At 32.6% G+C, this 20910-nt stretch overlaps 1 protein-coding gene across 2 annotated transcripts in view; it reads right to left on the reverse strand.

Annotated features, from left to right (window-relative positions):
* Positions 1–1156: 1156 nt before the first annotated feature.
* LOC115877495 (high affinity cGMP-specific 3',5'-cyclic phosphodiesterase 9A) overlaps positions 1157–20910 on the reverse strand; it is a 543425-nt gene continuing 523671 nt past the window's right edge. For both annotated transcript variants that reach the window (XM_030893689.1, XM_030893691.1), the window contains 5 exons: positions 16982–17233; positions 14180–14431; positions 7015–7247; positions 3785–4641; positions 1157–2140 (listed from right to left, as the gene is read on the reverse strand). In XM_030893689.1, the coding sequence (XP_030749549.1) occupies positions 1851–2140; positions 3785–4641; positions 7015–7247; positions 14180–14431; positions 16982–17233 (1884 nt within the window). In that variant the 3' untranslated portion in view covers positions 1157–1850. The remainder of the gene's footprint in view (positions 2141–3784; positions 4642–7014; positions 7248–14179; positions 14432–16981; positions 17234–20910) is intronic.

Genomic DNA, 20910 nt, shown 5'->3' on the forward strand with positions numbered 1-20910 from the left:
TAGCATACTTGCCAAGTGCGCAAATATTGGCGTATTTGGCAAGTGTACACGAGTCGTGAGAGTCCGCCTTTAACGGAAACAAGCTTGTCAGTGGCTTTTTACTAGAAAAAAAAGTTTGCCTAATCGACAAAAAATCATTAATTAGCTTCTTTAATTATTAGCCGACCATACCAATAGGTATGGTAGGCTAATAAGATCGGCAAAAAAAAGTTTTTTTAATTTCACTCAAAATGAGTTATTTGGGTCATAAATGACCTAAATACAAAATATTTTCATGGTGTCTGTCTGTCTGTCTGTCCGTCTGCCGTCTGTAACACGATAACTCAAAAACCGCTGAGCCAATTTTAACCAAATTTGGCACAAAAATACTGTGGCACCCGAGAATCTGGCTATTAGTTTTTGGTGGGGTAGGTAAGGGGGTAAGGGAGGGGGTTAAAAATTTAAAAAAAATCGTAACTCCAAAATTACAGTAGCTAGCGAAACGCGGTTTTCAAATTAAGATTAGGAATAATATTTGCAACAAAATTTGTAATAACATCAAAATCAGTCAAAGTCGCAGTTTTCGAGATATTAACATATTTTAGTATGGGCGGCTATACGTGCCTCCCGGCGCCAATTTTTTTTTATTGGAGATAAAATAAAATAACATAAAAATTAGAAACAAAGAAAAACAATTTACTGAACGTTTAAGCAGTGTTATAAGTACTAAGTAAGTTAAGTTAATAAGTAACTTTGTTATTTTGTAAAAATAACTCTTCCATTGACAAAAAGACGCAGACTTTTCGAGAAACGAACCTGCCAAAAAGGTACAGACATATTATTGATTCAAATTCTAATAACTAAGTATGAAGTGAACATAACTGCAATTTACTCACAAACAACTTCTTTAACGTAATAAAGAAAAGTGTGAAATGGAAAATGTTGTATGGACAGATAGATACATATCGTCCTATTGCTGCCAAAAGTCACTAACTAACATTTTTCCGAACAACCAAATTCAATCACTATGTTTTGAAGCGGAGAATCGATTGCAAAAGTCATTAACTACGATTTCTGGCAATTTATGTTTTATTTTAATACCGAATAGTTACTAACTATAACATCTTTATGCAATGCAATTCATCTTTAGACGCATTTTTCTCGGAAGTAATAAAAAGTAAGTTAGTGACTTTTGGCAGCAATGGGACGATATGCTTTATATAAAAAGTATAAAATATTTTAAATGTTGCTTTATTAAAACAAATGCTAAAATTTAACACAAGACCAAGAACAGGTAACCTAACAAAATTACTCATTCAGCCGAAAATGTCTGCAATGTGCATGCGAAAATTCCTCGCTTTGTGACGTCAGTCGTAGCTTTCGACGGATTGTTTACCATTCTGCTGTGTACGTGTGAATTAATTATTTTGTCCATTTTATTTATTTTATTTTATTTTAATTGTGAAAAATGTGTTTCTAAAGTTTTTTAGAGCTATTGAGTGTATAAATAATTTCATTTTGTGTCTAGTTCCTAGTAAGTTATGAGCCAAATTTAGTAACCTCTTGCAGTGGTGAAATACCCGAGCTTTTTTCAAGAAACTATTTTATAATTAATCAAAAGAAATTACTTTTTTTATTATCTTAGTAGTTATTAAAACTTTGAGAAATAGATGACAATCGTAATTAAATAGATTGTGCATTGAAACTGACATAAAAGATAAACAGCTTCCAAAAAATACTGTAACTAAAACATTCACCAGCCCTTCGCCGAAAATCTCTTAGACAGCATCGCGAGAATTAGACCTATATGTACAACAGTGACAGAACATGTATCTAGAGAAGCATTCCCGCTCGGGAATGTTGACTTCCTGTCAGATCACGTTCGCGTCCTTGTCGACGTCATTTTTCATCTCCTGCAACTTCACTTTACACTTGTCCGCCACGTTGTTCTCTAGGAAGTCTTTTTCGTCCGGTACACTAGCCGCGCTCTTTCTCGGCGAACTTTGGTGACTCTGACTCGTCGGGGGATGTACAGGAGTGGCGCAGTTGCTGTTGATTTGTGACGTGGAGGGTAGGGAGTGATTGTCAGCGTCGGAAGCGTTGCCGTCGTCTTTGCCTGAGTCGTCCGTGTCTCCCTGGGATGACCAGCATTTGTCCTTGCCTAAAATACAAGCAAGCATGAACAGCTGCATAAAATACAAGAAAAACAAAGTGATTTGAAATAATATCTTAATTAATAAATTGCATTACTATGGATTCAGAGGAGTGCCGCTCGAATGGCTTAAGTCATATCTTGGCAACAGAAGGCAGCTTGTGAGGATTGATACGTCTATGTCTTCTTGCAAGCCTATAGAATATGGTGCCCCTCAGGGTTCAGTACTTGGCCCTATTATGTTTCTGGTGTTTATCAACGACATTGCAAATCTAGACATTAGCGGTAAAATCTGGCTCTTTGCGGACGATACTAGTTTCACTTGGAGCGGCCCAGATGTTACGGCACTATATAATACTACTAACATATACCCGTGACTTCGTTCGCGTCGAATTAATCATTTGTAATGGTGATGATAAAGCAAAGCAAGAATTTTAGTTAACATACAAACTGGATAAAATTTTCTCACATTTATGTCAGCATGAGAAAAAACAATCGAGAAACCCCTCCTTTACGAACCTCTACACCCCACAGTCAATCCGTTTGCCAAAAATCAGCTTTAAACGTCAAGCAGTTTAAGCACATTTTTGGAAAGGTAATTTTAAATTCTTTCCAATAAATGAAAAATATACAGGGTGTCCCATATAAAAAATCAAATTTTTTGTTGATAATTCTTAAATTATTAATTTTAAAAAAATTATACTTAAACCATTAAATTCTACGTAAAAAGGTGCTTTGGATATGTTTTCATAAAAATACAAAATTTTCCATAGCAAAAAAGTTACAGCGATTTGTTAAAAATGCATATTTTTGAAAAACACCCCGTAACTCCGAAACGGTAACAGATATCGATATGCGGTTTTCGCCATCATGTTTTTGACAAAAATTGAGCTCCAGACACCGATATTAGTTTTTGTCTACCTCCTACAGAAAAGGGTGTTTCCATTTAAAAGCGTCGAATTTGACCCACCCTGTACAGGGATGTTGGTATTATTTAAACCATCACCTAAACCAGTTTTACTATTATCCCTCAATCAAGGATATTAAGATCAAATTTTCCATTCTTAAAGAGGACAAAGAAACAGTCAAAGTCTATGCACCATCAAAAAAACAAAGAGAGAATCAATCAGAGTCGATAGTCGTGATCGCGCCTTTCAAAATAAATTCAAATAAACCCCTTTTAGATAAATAGTTGTAAATAAGTTTGCAAATAGTTCTTTAAGTGTTTTATCGTTATTGTTTTGTTACTTAATGTAAATTAAATTGTGTTTAAATAAATTAGAGTTTTTATCCACACGGAACCGACGAAAAACGTAACAATATTTCATACCATTGCCGATTATCAAATCGGTATTCTATAAAATACCTAGTAGGTTTATACAGTATATTTTATTTCATACAATGCCTAATATTTTTAGGATTTTCATATAATTATTTGCCGGTAACAGATATACATCGGAAGAAAGTTTCCATTACTGTCTCGAGATTTAGTTAATTCGTAGACAATAATAAGACCTTACCCTACTCAGTAAGAAAACAAGCAGTTTGATTTACAGTTTGTTTTATCTCAGGCACCAAAGTATTTGTTTGGCTGTATTACTAGTACCACTACTATGTCTACTACAATTCTATCATCTACTACTAATTTCTTACCTTTTCTGGGCGAGTTCTTCGAACAGTTGTTATTCTTCGCGTGCCGCATTTTGGAGTCCTGCGACAGCCCGAATCTGTCAGTGAACTGCCTGAACCGCGACAAGATCGACGACTTGTTTGAAGACTTATTTTCACCCACAGACACCGACTGCAATTTCAATTCTTCTTTTTGACCTATAAGGTTTATATCGTTATCATCCTGTTCCGTGTATTTATACTTCTTATGAAACACGTTATTTTTGGGACTTGTTCCCGATGTATCGATGTTCAGAAGGCGATTTTTATTGTCAGAGCTTTTAAGTATGCTCTTTTTCTCTTCAAACGGTACTTTGACAGAGTGCTCAGAGTTCCTCTTGTTGAGGTTAATGGTTTCCTTTGACAGAACACATTCTTCGTCCGATTCGTTATTTGTCACCGCGTCGTTGTCATTTTTCAGACCCTCCTCGAATTTTTTCCTGAGAGTTAGCGAGTACTCGTCTAGGAATGTCGGACTGTCAAAGGAAAGCTTCTTGTTATCCGACAGATAATGATGATCGAAACTGTAAGCTGTTGTTTTGAGTTTTCCTTTTTGCATCATACGCGTTAGCTCGTTGTGGTTGATGTGCTGGCCACGTTCCCTGCTACCCTTGCGCGAACCGGGGTAGCTTTTCCTGCCGGTGGTGGACGAGACGACGGTGCACTCGGTCGAGATTTTGAACTTGAGGGCTTTCTCGGAAACCTCCACTTCGTTAGCGGTTTCGGAGTCGCCGCTCTCGGGGTCTTCAAGGACGTCCTCCAGGCTCGGGTCTTCGTGGATTGGTACGCCATCACCGCCGACTGCGAAACTGGCTTCGGTGTCCTCGTCGGTCGAACGAGATCTGTAAAAGAATAATGATATTTAAGTTGGAATCTTTGGTGTCCCAAAATTAAACCAATACATCATGATACTATTGTAATCGCAAAACATTTTCCGATGCACGTCATCAGTCATATCGACATTGACACTAAAGTCTATAAACCTGACTAAATGAAATTTTGGCAACAATGTTTAAATTATTATTAAAGTTATTAATATTAAGTTAAAAATAAAACGTAAAAATCTTTAAAAAATGATATAATAAATATATTGTTTGTCACTTTTAAATTAAGATTCATCTAATAAATCCATCACAATCTGGCAGCGCTGTCGCCATCCCTTGTCACTCAAAGTTGATCACGTGCAATGGAAATTGTTTTGCGATTACTATATACTGCATCAACTACACTTTACCTTAATATTTTCTCAAATACTTTTTTATATGGAATAGAGATTTTTTTTGTATTAGTGGAGTGCCCGGAGACTTTTACCTCGGAATTTAATTACTGTGAATGTATTAATGTAAAACCTTCTGTATTGTGTTTTATAGATAAAATACTAAAATGTTTACTCATTTTTTTTCGTTGCTTTTATTTTTTTATTTTAGTAATTTAAGTAAAATTCTTAGTTTTTTCTTTCTTAATTTTTTTATTTTTTTTATAAGCAAATTTATGGAAATAAAGGAATCTAATGCATAAGCTATAATTATTCTGCTTATATTCTAATCATTGAAGTCGAATTATACAGGGTGGCGCGTCATATAAGACGCGGTGTTTGCAAGGAGAACAAAAGTTTGTATTGAAGTGAAATTTTGTGAGCTTATGTAAGTCAATTTAAAGCATTTTCTAAAATCATATAGAGTTTTACAGGGTGTCCCCAAAAAAGTTACACATCAAAGTTGTGTTTTTTGTAATGGTACACCCTACATATACAGGGTCCGACAATAGTACGTCGGGCATCTGTAGCTCCGAGAATAAAAAACCTGAGAATTTTGTTTAAGTGCAAACCTAAAGTATGTATCAGGATGTATTTCAGGAAAATATTTTAACTTCTATAGGGTGGCTCAAAAAAGTGTGAGTGGACCTGGATGATGTTTTTAATTTGAACACCCTGTATATTATTGCATTTTTGGATTCCTTTCAGATCACTTTACATAACCCTAAGATATGAAAAATATATATTTTTCATTTATTTTTTAATATCTCTGAAACTATCGAAATATATTTATTCATATCTTAGGGTTATGTAAAGTGATCTGAAAGGAATCGAAAAATGCAATAATATACAGGGTGTTCCATTTTAAAAAAATTATCCAGGTCCACTCACACTTTTTTGAGCCACCCTATAAAAGTTAAAATATTTTCCTGAAATACAGCCTGGTACATACTTTAGGTTTGCACTTAAACAAAATTCTTAAGTTTTTTATTCTTGGAGCTACAGATGCCCGACGCACTATTGCCGGACCTTGTATGTATATTAATTGATTTTCGGATTCTAGTAAAAAAATAAAGGCGAGTTTCATTAGAAAAGTATATGACTAAAATGTTTAGTTTTTGAAATACATTCACCGGCACGAAAAATGGGCACTTTAAAACACTGATGTATTTAAAAAGTTTAATATATTTTGTTCAACTGACTGTCTTCAGTTCAGTTGACTGGCTGTCTAATAAATAGCTGTGCATTTATTCTGATATGAAAAAATATGGCATGATATATAGGGTGAGTCTTAAATAAGTGTAAATATTTTAGGGGTAGTATATTTCGACCACAGAAACACGATTATGAGGTTTTTTCGCGAATTTTTTCTTGATAATATGGCACATAGGTAGTAAATTAAATTTACAAGAAAGGAAATCCAGAAAAGATCCAGTGGTTCTCAAAATTCCAGCAAATTTCTTTTGCAAATTTTCAAAGTAATATAGGTAACGCCGTTATTTTGGACTTATTTGAAAAAGGGTAAAGAGAAAATATGTTTCTTTTATCGAGATCTACCAACCCTGAAATTTGCACATATTTAAGACTCACCCTGTATATAGTAATAATAATAATAGCTCCCATGTATAGCGTTTAACGCCTTGGGAGTAGCAAGGTACAGCTTGCCATACTAGAGCCGTTCGGTATACAAGGAAGGTAATGTGGCTAGCACTACGCTTCAACCGCCTATTATCACCTCAGGATTGTGAATCCCAAGTACTCATTTAAGGCTGAGTCGACCTAGGTACCCAAACTATTTTTATTTTAATAAAAATAGTCGGCTGATGAAATGCCGAGTGTGGGATTCGAACCCACTACCTTCAGATTGGTAGACGAGATACCTCTACGCCACCGGGCACCTCCTGTATATAGTATATTTCCAGAATAAAAAATTTTCTTTATAGCTAGACGAAAATCTTACCTCGACCTGTTTTGTTGGAACACGAGCGATTTGCCCTTGAAACTGATGTTGGAATTGGATTTTGGAAGACTCGCGTTCGCAGTCCCACTATCCGGACTCTGACTGGCTGAGTTGTGTTCGCTGGCCACCAATTCGGCCACTATACTTTTGCGGTGCAGTCTTTCCTCTCTCGTCATTTCGTTTAGTCTTTTGTAGTAGTCTAGAGCGTCACGGACAGGCTGAACTATGAGATCCTGCAGAAATATATTTGAGATAGGTATACTCTGTGGTGTATCGGAACACGGAACATAGGAAATCCTATGTTAATTTTGAAAAGGTCAAATATTATCTCCCCACATGATTTTATGCAAAAGTTGTATTAGACTTTTTTGAAGAGGCGTTAAAGTACTTTTGTGTAGAATTTCGTTTCATTTAGAATAGTAATTTAAAAGTTATTTGCAAAAATCTACCTTCAAATTAGTAAAATTTAATATACGGTCCAGAGAAAGCTAAAATTAAAGTACCAGCAAACATGTGATTGTGTCATTGTCAAATTCGATGTCACATTTTGTTTACAAAAATTTGAAGGTACCAAACAGAGTAATTTTGTATAAAATAATTATGAATTTCGCAACTTCTTAAAAAGTTACGGTAATTGTTGCATATACGGTTTTCGGCTATTTTTGGATTATATAAGAAAATTTTTAGATACTCACGTTCTATTGTTCTTAGAGATTGCCAATATGCTGGGGGAGAAGAGAAATTGTGTTTCTTTAAGTATTTTTCAACCAAACAAACTTACGAGACCGGGGAGCGAATAGGGGTGCTGGGCGGGGTAAAAACAATATTCTGATTAGAGATACTCATAACACAACCATTTTACAATCCTTTAATTAAGCTTTTAATGTAAAATTTCTTCAAAAAATCTATGAAGAACTGTTTTATTTAGAAATCATTGGCAAGTTGGGCAGTTACATTAAAGGATATGCATATGGGATATGCTGACAGTAGCGAAGGTTGAATTTTGACAAACATTGTGAATTGATGCATAGTTGCCAAATCAGCTAGTAAATTGTCCGAAATTTCATGCATCCTTTTTTTTTCAAAGGGAAAAATGACGTCATAGGTTTTAAAATATTTTTATTTATATTTTTACTTACTTTAGTTTAACAAATTGGCTAAATAGCGGTATAGAGAATTTCTTAGTTATATCTATAACAATGAAAACACACTGAGCGTTTTGGTTGGTTTGGTTTAGATTGGGTTGGTCTTGTTTGGTTTGATTCTTTGTTTTTTTTGGTATGTTAGAAAATGTTTTCTCTTATTTTACCAAAATTGCATTTTTCCTCAACTCAAGCTCTTTATGTTTGCCTTAACAGCATTAGAATAGACACTTCATTTTATAAAATATTATTAATATATTTGTCAATGTTTGTTTTATTTAATTTAGTTTGATTTTTGCTACAGATATAAAAATTTTAAAGAAAATTAAGTGGGACTGGCAACATTGGCTCTTCTGTCGGTTTCATGTCAAATCAAGTGTTAAAATTCTCATAACGTCAGATAACGTCAAATATGTGTCAAATATTAAATTAAAATATTTTGAAATTCCGTGCATAATCTATATTTTCTCAATTTTTTTAAATGGAAAATGCGATTTTTCTATATTTGTATGTCATGTTTTACCAGTTTGTACGCTTTTACCCCGCCCAGCGCCCCTATTCGCTTCGGTCCTGTAAGTTTGTTTGGTTGAAAAAATACTTAAAGAAACACAATTTCTCTTGCATATTTACAATCTCTAAGGGTCAATAGAATGTGAGTACATACATTTTTTTCCATATAATACAAAAATAGCCGAAAACCGTATATGCAACTATTACCAAAGTTACGATGGTTAAACGGCATTTTGCTGAAAATAGTATTCCCGCTGTGATAGATATGTTTGCAGCTCAGTCTCCGGAAAGCCTATACCGAATAAGTCAACAGTTTAAAGAATAAATCGAAGGTTTGAAACTAAAGGCACTAAGATATTAAGCACATGAAACTGTGAAGAAAAAAATAATTAAACAGGAAGAAAATAACAATAACTTGAATATTCTTCATGTTGAAGAAAAGAAAAACATTGACTCTCGTTTATTTGGGATACAGTAGGAAAAGACCACAGGATCTTTCACCGAAAGACTTCTTGCTGTGAAGCACACTCAAAACCATATTTATGGGCATACGAACGGTGCTGTCTGCCACTGTGGAATTTCTAACAGAACAAGCTACAATACGACATATCGCGTTGTGCTCGGATGTAGTTTGTATATTAAATTTGGTTTATAGTGATTAATATTTGGAGTTTATTACTAGTTTAAAAACAAAGCTACTTAGTGAGATGGAGGACGGGTTTACTTGAAAGCGATAACAAACAACACTTGGTTTTTAATAATACAAAATTGGCTGAAAATGGAGATAATAATACAAACATGGGGAATAATGGGGATCTTGAAGACCGTTAAAGTTACAATATCGGTTAAATAGAAGAAAAGTTGCGTTTTTGTGTGTCCAAAAATAATCTAGGTATATTTTATTTAATATTCATATACCGTTACGTAAATACAGGGAGAAAAAGAAAAATGTGCATTTTCTAAACACCACCACATTTTCTTTATTATTGGAGCTAAGGTCATCAAAATTTTAACATAGGGGTAAGGTAATATGGAAATTTTTAAAATTATGTCCAAAAAAGTCTAGGCGTACTACGTTGCGCATGGCCGAAGTGCACTTTTGCTTTTCCTATGGGCGCCATATTGAAATGAAAAACATGGTTGAAAACATTTTTAATAAGGATTTTTAAAATGCCAAATTTAAATATGGCGCTCATAAGAAAAATAAAAGCTGACCTCGGCCGTGCGCAATATAGAAGGCCTAGGTTTTTTTTGATATCATTTTTAAAATTGCTATGTTGCCTTGCCCATATATTGAAATTTTGATTACCTTAGCTTCAATAATAAAGAAAATATGGTGGCTTTTCGAAAATGTTCATTTTTTCTTTTTCAACTTGTATCTACATAACCGATATGGATTTAAAATAAAATAGACATAGATTATTTTTGGACACACAAATACGCAACTTTGCTTCCATTGAAAAAATTGATAAAAAAACTTTTAAAAAACAAGCTAAAAATTAAATGCACTTAAAAGTAGAAAATAAGAATTGCAAGGGGCGATTGCAAGGCAAAGTAACGATTTAAACTTATGTGGATCATTTTTGAAGTATTAATACACCCAAGGACAAAACACCACTTATTTGAACTGATTTTACTTCTTCAAAACACCAAAACAATGAAAATAAACAATATACCTTCGCGAACGTCTGATGCAAAAACAATGCGGCAACTGCACGATCGTACGGATGCCATCGATCGATCAAAGCAGTGACGTCAAAAACAGGTAGCCTCGAACCGGGTACGTTTTCTAGCCTTGCTGCATTTCTCAATTATGTTTTGCGTTTATGTGAGAAAATTATAGTTTTTAAGAAAAATTTTGAGTGCCATGTTTTTTTACACATATGTAGCTATCGAAATTTATTGAAATTAGAAATTAGTGAACATGCCTATTATATAAACATTTTATTAATAGTATAGTTTAATAAAGTTCCTTGTGTTACAAATATTTCGATTATCACTTGAATTATTGTGGATGTATGTGGTATTGGCGAAGCCTGCGACTGATCGAGTAATGAACAGCAAACAAGTCACATACACCGCAAATACTATCCTCAGTTCAACTAATTCTTTTGTAGATGATCATTCCAATTCAGAAAAAAATTAACCACCTTGTAATTCTCGTAAACAAAAAAAATGTGACATCGAATTTGACAATGACAAAATCATATTTTTGCTGGTTTTTCAATTGTAGCTTTCTCTGGGCCGTATTATAAATGATTAGTAATTTGAAGGTAGATTTTTGCAAATAACTTTTAGATGCCTATTCCAAATAAAACGAAATTCCAGACGACAGTACAACTTAAACGCCTCTTCAAAAAAGTCTAATACAATTTTTGCATAAAATCACTGGGGAGATAATATTTATTTGATCTTTTCAAAATTTACATGGGATTTCTTGTATCCGGCGTTCCGATGCACCACATGGTATAATTTATGCGTATGCAAAACTTGTAAAAACATAACTTTTTAAATATCCCTCCAATAAAAATAACTGCATAGTATTTATATTCTCCTTAAACCATCTGAAATAATGACCGAAGTAATTAATTTGACAGAAATAGAAAGAAAATCATGCCCCATCTCTAAAATAATTGATTTTTTTATCCGAGAATAAAATTATACTGACTTCCTTAGACATTAAGTCTGAAGAACCGGAATAATTTTTTGATAGCATAATTATTAAATTTTCCCTATTAATTGTTTCCATTCCGTCGTGGAACAGTCGAGACTCAAACTTTTACTAGAAAGAGAATTATTTTCGAAACATTTCCGCTGTTTTATTTCAAGAAACGCTAGAAGAACGATATAAATATTCAAATTTTTCATAGAGCGTAATGACGATCTCCTTGCTTTTTATACCGGACATTATTTTCTTTCCTTGGGAAAATTTTCTAATGGAGAATTAACTTTTATCTCTTCGTCAACTTTTAATATTATGATTCTTAATTTGATAAAATAGTTATTTTATTAGTAGTTAGTATACAGGGTGATGATGATACAGTGTCCTACGATGTTCTCTATGGGTATCTCGGAAACTACTGGAGATAGAGAATCGGTTAAATATCGAATTGTGGGGTCACAAATATGCGCCTTTCAGATTTTTGAAGAAGTTCATGGCTTACTAGATATTTCGAAAAAAACAAATTTTGGCTATTTCAAAAATTGTCCTTAATTCCATTATAATCTATTTTAGACAAAAAGTTTTCAGATAAAAGTTGTAGATAATCACATCCCTAATGAGTTTGTGTTCTCCGATTTTTTCTAAAGCTTGTCATTTTTGACATGTGACACAAACATATGTTTTTTAAAATGGAAACCATAGTTGGCTATGACTTCATAAAAAGCGCTATTTTTTAAGCTTTTCGATGATATAAGCTATAATATGTTATTTTCAAAAAATTACTGAGTTATAGCCCATTCTCATCTTTCTTGACTAATTTCACTTAGTTGGCATGTGTTCTAATTTTGTTATGATTTATAACTTATAAAAATAAAAAATATGTTATTAAACGGCTCTTTACAATTTACATTACACAAACTAAAACTAAATAATAATATCACTACATACACTTTAAGTTATTTTAGAAAATATTCAAATATCCGCCATTGTTTTGAGTATATAAATGCATCTTTTTAAAACTGAATTTTTAGCTATTCTCACAGAACGACCGGTCGACTTAATTAAACTTCTCCTGTACCTTCTCTTCGAGTGCCTCTCTTAATTCATAAGTTCTTTTGTAAACCTTGTTAACAATACCGCATAAAAAAATGTAAAATAGATAGGCCAGGTGATCGAGGAGGCCCACGCAATTGGTCCACCTCTTTCTATCCCTGAGTCTACAAAATTATGATATAAATAATTTTTAACATTTCTTTCATTGTGGGGGGGGAGGTGGTGTGTCATAATGAAAGTCGTGTTGAAACCACTCAATTAATGCGCGAGTATCTAAATTTAACTTTTTTAACATCGTTCTTTCTTGAAAACCGTTCTCTAAATAAACCTAAGTAACGTTCACCGGTCAACGTATCCTTAAAACTGTACGACCAAGAAAAGTTGAACCAATAATTCTACACGATTTTCTTCATTTGAAAAATTCATATTTACAATTTTTGTTTATTTTAATTTACAAAGTTTGGATGTGACAGTTTCACATTTTTGAGAGCAACGACGATTAAACATGTTTCCATGGCTAACTAAGTGAAATAAGTCAAGAAAGATAAGAATTGGCTACAATTCAGTAATTTTTTGAAAATAACATACTATAGCTTATATCGGTGAAAAGCTTAAAAAATGGCGCTATCTATGAAGTCATGGCCAACTATGGTTTCCATTTAAAAAAAACATATGTTTGTTTCATATGTCAAAAGTAACAGGCTTTAGAAAAAAAATCGAGGAACACAAACTCATTAGGGATGTGATTATCTATAACTTTTATCTGAAAACTTTTTGTCTAAAATAGATTATAATGGAATTAGGGACAATTTTTAAAATAGCCAAAATTTGTTTTTTTCGAAATATCTAGTAAGCCAACTTTTTCAAAAATGTGAAAGGCGCATATTTATGACCCCACAAAACTGCAATTCTTTCCCCATTTAACCGACTCTCTATCTCCAGTAGTTTCCGAGATACCCATAGAGAACATCGTAGGAAACTCACCCTGAATATGAAATCAACAAAAGCTAAAAAAAATGTTTTAGAGGTATATTATAAAAAACTAAAGTAAAAAAAATATTACACATACACAAAACCGATATAAATTGAAACGAATAGCAAATACTATCGTTATAATTATATTTTCAAACGTTTCAAAAATGCATTTTAGTTTTAGCTCTTCATTTCCAAAATTAATTAAATTTTTGGATTTTTTTATACAAGTGAATAAAACATCGAAAAAAACTATCGAAAAAATGAAACATACGTACTGACATCAGATATATGGTCTGAAATAAAATTCATTTTTGATTGGTAAAAATGCTTTATATAAAAAGAAATATTTATCTAGTTGAAAATAAAACTGTAAATATACCAGTGAATTAAAGAATTTTATAAAATACGAACAAGTAAACTATATTTATAGAGTATCCCATTTTCGGATTGTTGGAATGTTGAAATTGTTACCAACCAGAGGATACAGCCACAGATGTGCTTGTTATTTTAATGCACACGTAAATTGTATTTTCTGTCATGTTTCTATATGTATTCTAATATGAAATTATTAATAATGCCAATATTAATAATTGCATGTAAACTATTAAAGAAGCAAATTTTGTAGTTTAAAACTTATTACTTATCTTTATTTAGATACAAAATGAATTTAATAAAATAAATATCATTCAGCTCAAATTTGCGAATTTGTGGATTAGGCCGTTTTTGCGCTGGTAGCTTCATTTACAGGGATTAATAAAAGTGTTAATTACTACTGATAGACAACATAGAAATATAACTAATGAAAAAAAAAATACATCCTTACTTGCAATTCCGTTAACAGTTCGCCTAACGCTTCGAACAACGGAAGCAAAACAAATCCTATAAACGAGCACTGCGAAGAGGGTTTCGTGATCTTCTCCCTGTCCATGAACGGGGTTACCGGTAGGCCTTCTAGTTTTTCCGCGTCACTTTGCTTGAAGAACTCCTGCAGCAATCGATCAAGCCAAGGCTCCGCTATGTCCATCGGTCTCGCTTCGTTCGATATGTCGGACACTTTTATCAGAACCATACAAAGCTGCAAAGACAAAACTTTTTTAGTAGATGTCATGGGCGTAGCTAGGGATTGACTAAGGATGGGGCAAAAAAATTACCAAAAGTGCAAAACTTGCTTTACTACATACTTTACTCATCAAAACACTTTACTTAATTTATTTTAAAAATAATTTGCGACGGCTCTATAGAATAATAATATTGACAAAATTTCGAATACGCGAATGTGATTTTGCGATTTAGTCTAGACTAGTGATAGGATAACTCGAGCGAAAATTCGCTCGAGTACTCGATTATTGAAATAACCGACATCGCTCGATTATGAACGACCGATGCAAGTTGCGAGTTACGAACGCAAGCGACCCTATCGAGCGAATTTGCTACATGCATTGCAAATTGGCAATATTTTAACAGTATTTTTGGTAAAATATCTTCAAACAATAGATTGTTCATTTGATTGGGACCGCATTGTTAATTATAGGACTATCCGACGTTATCTGTTACGTAACTCTGTGACTGTAAAAATTGTACCACCTACATCGACAAGGCTTCGATGCATGATCAAGCGAAACTACTCGTCGCTCGTCGCTTGTCGCTTGCCACTATAATCGAAAGAATATGCGCTCTGCGCACGCAGCTTACTGCTTGGCGAAAAACCGTATCTTTAAATACAAGCGAAATTTCGCTCGAGCGATCGCTCGATTATTGAAATCGCTTGAAACTCGAGTACTCGATTATTAAAATTCATCGGTTTTTCTGTATTCTAGACTGGGAATTGCGCTGGACTCCGGCGCCGTATGCGTGTCGATGCCGGTGTGATCAAAAATCGCAGTATTGGGAGCTGCGATCGCAACTCGCAGTGTTCAGTTGCCATTTGCAACTGAAGTAATATTGGTTGCCTAAAAATCACCAGATAGATGTTTCAATCGCAACTCGCAGTTTACTATGAAAAGGGATCGCAGGTTGCAATGGCGAATTTACAGTCGCTGCGATTAAATCGCAGTTTGCGATTTTCTGCTCATCTCTACCTGGTACCCTGCGAATGCGATGAGTTGGTATCAGCATCTACCAAGTATCCTGTGAATGTGGAGAGAGAAACCACTTATAAAACGAATCAATGCGAGTATTCTCAGTGGAATGCACCCAACTTTTTCACGGGTAAATACTTTGCTCTGGTATACAGAGAGATACCTCACGTAAAAATAAGATTTATTTTTCATATCAACATAGGTCCGATTCTGTTTGGTTTCGTAGCTACAGGGTGTTAAAGTCTTAATATTTTTTCGATTTATTATAATTTTCCTCCAAGTACTTTTAGCATTTCGAATGAAATTTTGAGGATAAAAGTTACTGTAAATTCGGCATATTCTAAAGCTAAAAAAGTGTCGACATATTCACCAAGGACGTGCATATGGGTTATCACTGGAATATTTTTCTTAAAAAAGCATGTACGACACTGACTTTCTTTTCCCTTGTTAGCAAAATAGTGTAAGTAGTTTAATGCCAATTTAAAGTTGTCTCTTGATATTTTGTCGATTTCGGCCTCCTTGATAAGATAAACGCAATTTTATTAATTTGCCTTGATCCAAGTCTAATAGCAACCTTAAAATTTTAATATCATTAACTTGCGAAGGTTTTAAATAAGTACTCATTGATTCCTCATGAAAAAATATGAAAAAAGTTTCTATAAGCATGGGTATGGAAATGCATAGTTTTAGAGTCACAGGATGTTTAAGAGTTACATGATGGACTTTTTAAAATTAGGTTTTTTTGCAAATATCTTAAATACCATTATTTTTTTATTTGAAATTATTGTAGGTTGGACTAATAGTAATAATATCTACTAGTAATAATATTTAATAATAAATTATTTAAAATATATAATTTATTAATTTAATTTTTATTTTAATTTTGATAATAATTGTGATTAATAAAATTGCTTTTATCTCGTTAAGGAGGCCGAATTCGACATAATATCAAGAGACAACTTTTAATTGGCATTAAACGGCCTACACAATTTTGATATAAAAAAAAAAGTCAGTGACGCACATATTTTTTTTTAAATATTCCAGTGATAACCCATATGCACGTCCCTCATGAATTTATCGACACTTTTTTAGTATTAAAATATGTAGCACTTATAGTAGCTTTTACCCTCAAAATTTCATTCCAATCACCAAAAGTACTTGGAAAAAATTATAATAAATCGAAAGATTATTAAGACTTTAACACCCTGTAGTTACGAAACTAAGCAGAATCGGACCTATGTTGATATGAAAAATAAATTTTATTTTTACGTGAGGAATCTCCACAATAAGGCACATGCTAGGATATGGCACATGCTTTTTGAAACACCCTGTATAAGCCCAGCAGTTATATACTTACTTGATAACGTGCAGTGATAGGTATATTTGACCGAAAATAATTAAAAATAATCGATTCGATAATCGAAAATTCTTTTAGTTGTCAATTATATCTAACAAGTTAAAATTCAAAGAATTCCGGATAACTATGTCTGAATATACACGTCTGAAATCTATTTCCCACGAACAAAACAATTTGCATATAGACTTACCAAATTCACGTGCGCTTTATCATTGTAATCAAAGCAAGGCACAATGTCCTTGAAATTGGTGAGTATCTCGTTGTGTCTGGCCATGTCGGTGGCTAGAATGCATCTGATCATTCCCTCTCGGACTTGCTTGAAGTCCTCGCTAGTGAAGGACTTGAAAATGTTGCAGTCTTCGTTTTCTAATATCCGAAACGCTACGCTGCAGTGGTGGTTTTCCAGAGGTGAGATGTCGTTATACCGGATTGCTAGCTCGGTCTGCATGAAAAAAAAATTAAGAAAAATAGAGGGGTAATAAGGTACTTGGTTTGGTTTGGTTAGTAGAAACTACTGATCTACGTAGTTTCTACGTAACACACGATAATTTTCGAAATTAATTTAGCTTCATTCCTTAATTAAGCTTCATTCAGAATCTGAAAATTAGTGGAATAAATTAGTGGTTTCAATTAGCGTAGAAATTTTTTCCTCTAATTACACAAAAAATTAGTAGTAGTACTTTTCCATTAGTAGAAAAAATTAATAAACTTTTAACATTTTTGACTAATCATAATTGAAGACGCTATTACACATGTGCGAGTAATATCATTATGGCCTTTGTATATCATGGCCTTTCCAAATAAAAAAAAATGTTTTAAAAGCTAATTATTGGCTTTATGGATACAACTGATTACCGCAAGGTGCTTCTAGGACACTCTATTAATTTTTTTTAACATTGTGAATGGTCGTGATCTCTTAAGCATAAAATATAATTGAATTTACTAATTTTGAGATTCTGAACAAAGAAAGAATTTAAAAGTATGTCGGAATAGTGATTTTATCTATACGGTCTCGAGCCTGATGCATTTTTATTGGTTCAAACCTTTGAATAAAACTTGAATAAAACAATTAAGGAAAGAGTATATCAAAAAACTTAGGTGAAGCGCGACGGGGACCTAAAATGGCCGAATTAAATTCTGTTTTATCAGTGCCGTTCTAATTTTATTCAAAACTTACAAAAATATAATGTAGGGTAGACTCAATAATTTGTTGTTTTATATCGTGTCATGTTTTTATATTATGTCAAAAAACGGTGTCCAGTTGGCTTAGAAATGATCATCTATGACATTCCCCATATAATTTTACATATAAAATGATAGCGATCTTCATTTCATAGCCATCGCTGACGCCGGTTTTGTTCGATCATATGGTATTACGTTGTCAATAAATGTTAGTAGTTATTATTTTTTTTTAAATATATATTTCGAATAAAAATAGATAAGTTAAAATAATTATTTAATAATACAAATAAATATCACACACATACACTATCGAAAAGCGTAAGTCAAATTGACGTATCTCAATTATTTTTATTATAAAATTATATAATAAATAGTTAATTATAAGTAAATTTCCAGAATTAACGGTTTATTCCACGTATGTAGGTATATTATACAGGGTGTCCCAGAAGTAAGTGCAAGTATTTTAACTGGTAGTCTATTTCGGCCTCAGAAACACGCCTATGAGGTATTTTTTGCGAAAAAAATTTTTGAAAATTTGGAATTTTTTGAAAAAAATTTTAGATTTTTTTTAGTTTTATGTTAAAAAACATAATTTCTTGATAATATGGCAACATAGGTAGTAGCTTAAATATACATGAAAGAGAATCCAGAAAAAATCCAGTGGTTCTCAAAATTTTAGCAAAAAATCATTTTTTTTGGAAATTTTCAAAGTAAAATAACTCGGTTACTTTGGACTTATTTGAAAAACGGTAAAGAGAAAAAAATGTTTCTTTTGACCAGATCTACCACCCTTTAAAATACTTGCGCTTATTTCTGGGACACCCTGTATAGTCACTTACCAGTGAAAAATTATTCCATTATTTTCTTCGATTTTTGACCGAGATCTATCGCACGCACTGTTCTAACACAATTTCCTTCTAAATTTACTAACTCTAAACAAAACCAATTGTAGAATAATTAATAAATAACATAAAATAAGCTCAGTAAAAACAAAAGAAATCCACAAAATTTGAAATCAAATATTTCAATTAAAACGTCAAACAGAACTGTCACCTGTCACCTATGATGTAGATTCCGTCCATGAATACATGACTAGTATTCATGGCTGGGAAACTTAAATGGAAATGACAGTTCATTAAAAATAGTTTTTCCTCCAAGATGCAGAGGCGCAAAATATTAAAACTGTCAAAATCAACAATGCAAATGTCAATATCTGACAATAATAAAATTTGATTTTTAACTGACACGCGACACTCAGAGACGCTTTTGTTGTGATTTTACGGTTTGATTTCGTTTTGATTTGTCGAATTATTGTAATTTCTTTAGATTTTTTTGCAGTATTCTGTTTTAGACAATGTTTTTTAAAAATGGTGAAACAATTTCTGTTTTGTATAGATTGTTAATTATTTTTTATCATGGAGCATGGAATTTAATTGTTGTACACCGGGTTTCCGAAGGATACAATGGTGAGTAAATTAAATATATCTACTTTCAGTTATAGGTTTTTTAAATTAGTACTGCAAGGGATGCTAATAAATTCTACTTGCTGAGCAGTTATTTTTTTTTACGGTGCATGTAAGGAATTAAGGACGCGCGTTGCGTTATATTAGCATGATCAGCAGAAGGTTAAATCTAATTTAATTTGTTTTTATTATTTCAGGTCTCAAACGGAAACTAACTGGGAATCTTGCCTACACCAAAATTATATAGCCGTTTCCAATTCACTTCAAAGGGAGGAAAATTATGTCAAACTGCCTGCTATTTGCTGAAAACCGCCAAAGATTAAATTATAACTGTAACAACTTAATATGTACTATTACTAGTCTTTTTAATATTTTTTTAATTAATATCCGACATATAAGAACACTTTGTATGCTTTTAATTAAGTTGATTTATCGTTTATAATATGTTCCACCTAATTAAAAGTACACAAAGTGTTCTTACATGTATGACTAATTAACTAAAACAACCCCACTACCCCGCACCCCTCTCTTCCCTTAGTATTTCTTCCTCCGACTACCAGAGGCGCCCTTGTATAATAAAATTGAAATGTATTATAAGTTGCCTATCTATTTAATATTATAAGTCTTTTATCTATGCTAGTATTATACGAGTATTCTTTCCTTAATCTTTTTATTCAAAGGCTCAAACCAATAAACCAACTGATTCCTGACGTAAAGTTTAATTCAAATAATTTCGAGAAATTGAAACACAGACGAATATGCCACAAGGATACGGAAAGTAATTTAATTTTAAACTTAGTGCTGTACGAAATCATAACTTAGGTTCGGTGTCGAGAATAATTTTAATCAAAACTAAGTTATCGCTAGTCAAACTTCGCGATTTAACGAGAAACAAACTTTTCAATTTGTGCCGAAAGATTTATTAATTCGACACCTCAGACCTTTAATCTATGACCTTGTCGTAATAGTTTGCGAGAACCAACGAGAACTTTATTGAGAATAATTGAAAATTAAAGCAAATTAATTAATTTGTTAAGAAACAAATATTTAACATTACGACAAAGCGATCAATTAAAGATCCATTATGATACAATGAAAAAATCTTGTATTTCTTTAAGTAACAAAAATGTTTAGATTTGTAAACCAGTAGTTTCAAAACTTTCTCGTGTATTATTCTGTAGACTAGAGCTTTTGGGCAATTTTGGACAAGCCGATTTTAAGTAATTTCAGAAAAACTGCATCTATTTTTAAATTAAAACTGAACAGGTAATAATGCAAAACCAGTGAAATGCCAATATATCTGGCAATATCTGGCAATCGCTTCTTTGATTTTAAAGAACACAACATAAATAAGCATTAGATACGTAAAAATTAAAAACAAATTAAAAACAATCATAGAGAAAGTTGAAAGCTTTTTAGTTTTATCTTATTAAGTAATTGTTATCAGCTAGTAAATTGTTAATTTTGAAGTTTA

The sequence above is a fragment of the Sitophilus oryzae genome, unplaced genomic scaffold, assembly GCF_002938485.1.
Source record: "Sitophilus oryzae breed Bouriz unplaced genomic scaffold, Soryzae_2.0 scaffold_1494_pilon_pilon, whole genome shotgun sequence".
Classification (NCBI taxonomy): domain Eukaryota; kingdom Metazoa; phylum Arthropoda; class Insecta; order Coleoptera; family Curculionidae; genus Sitophilus; species Sitophilus oryzae.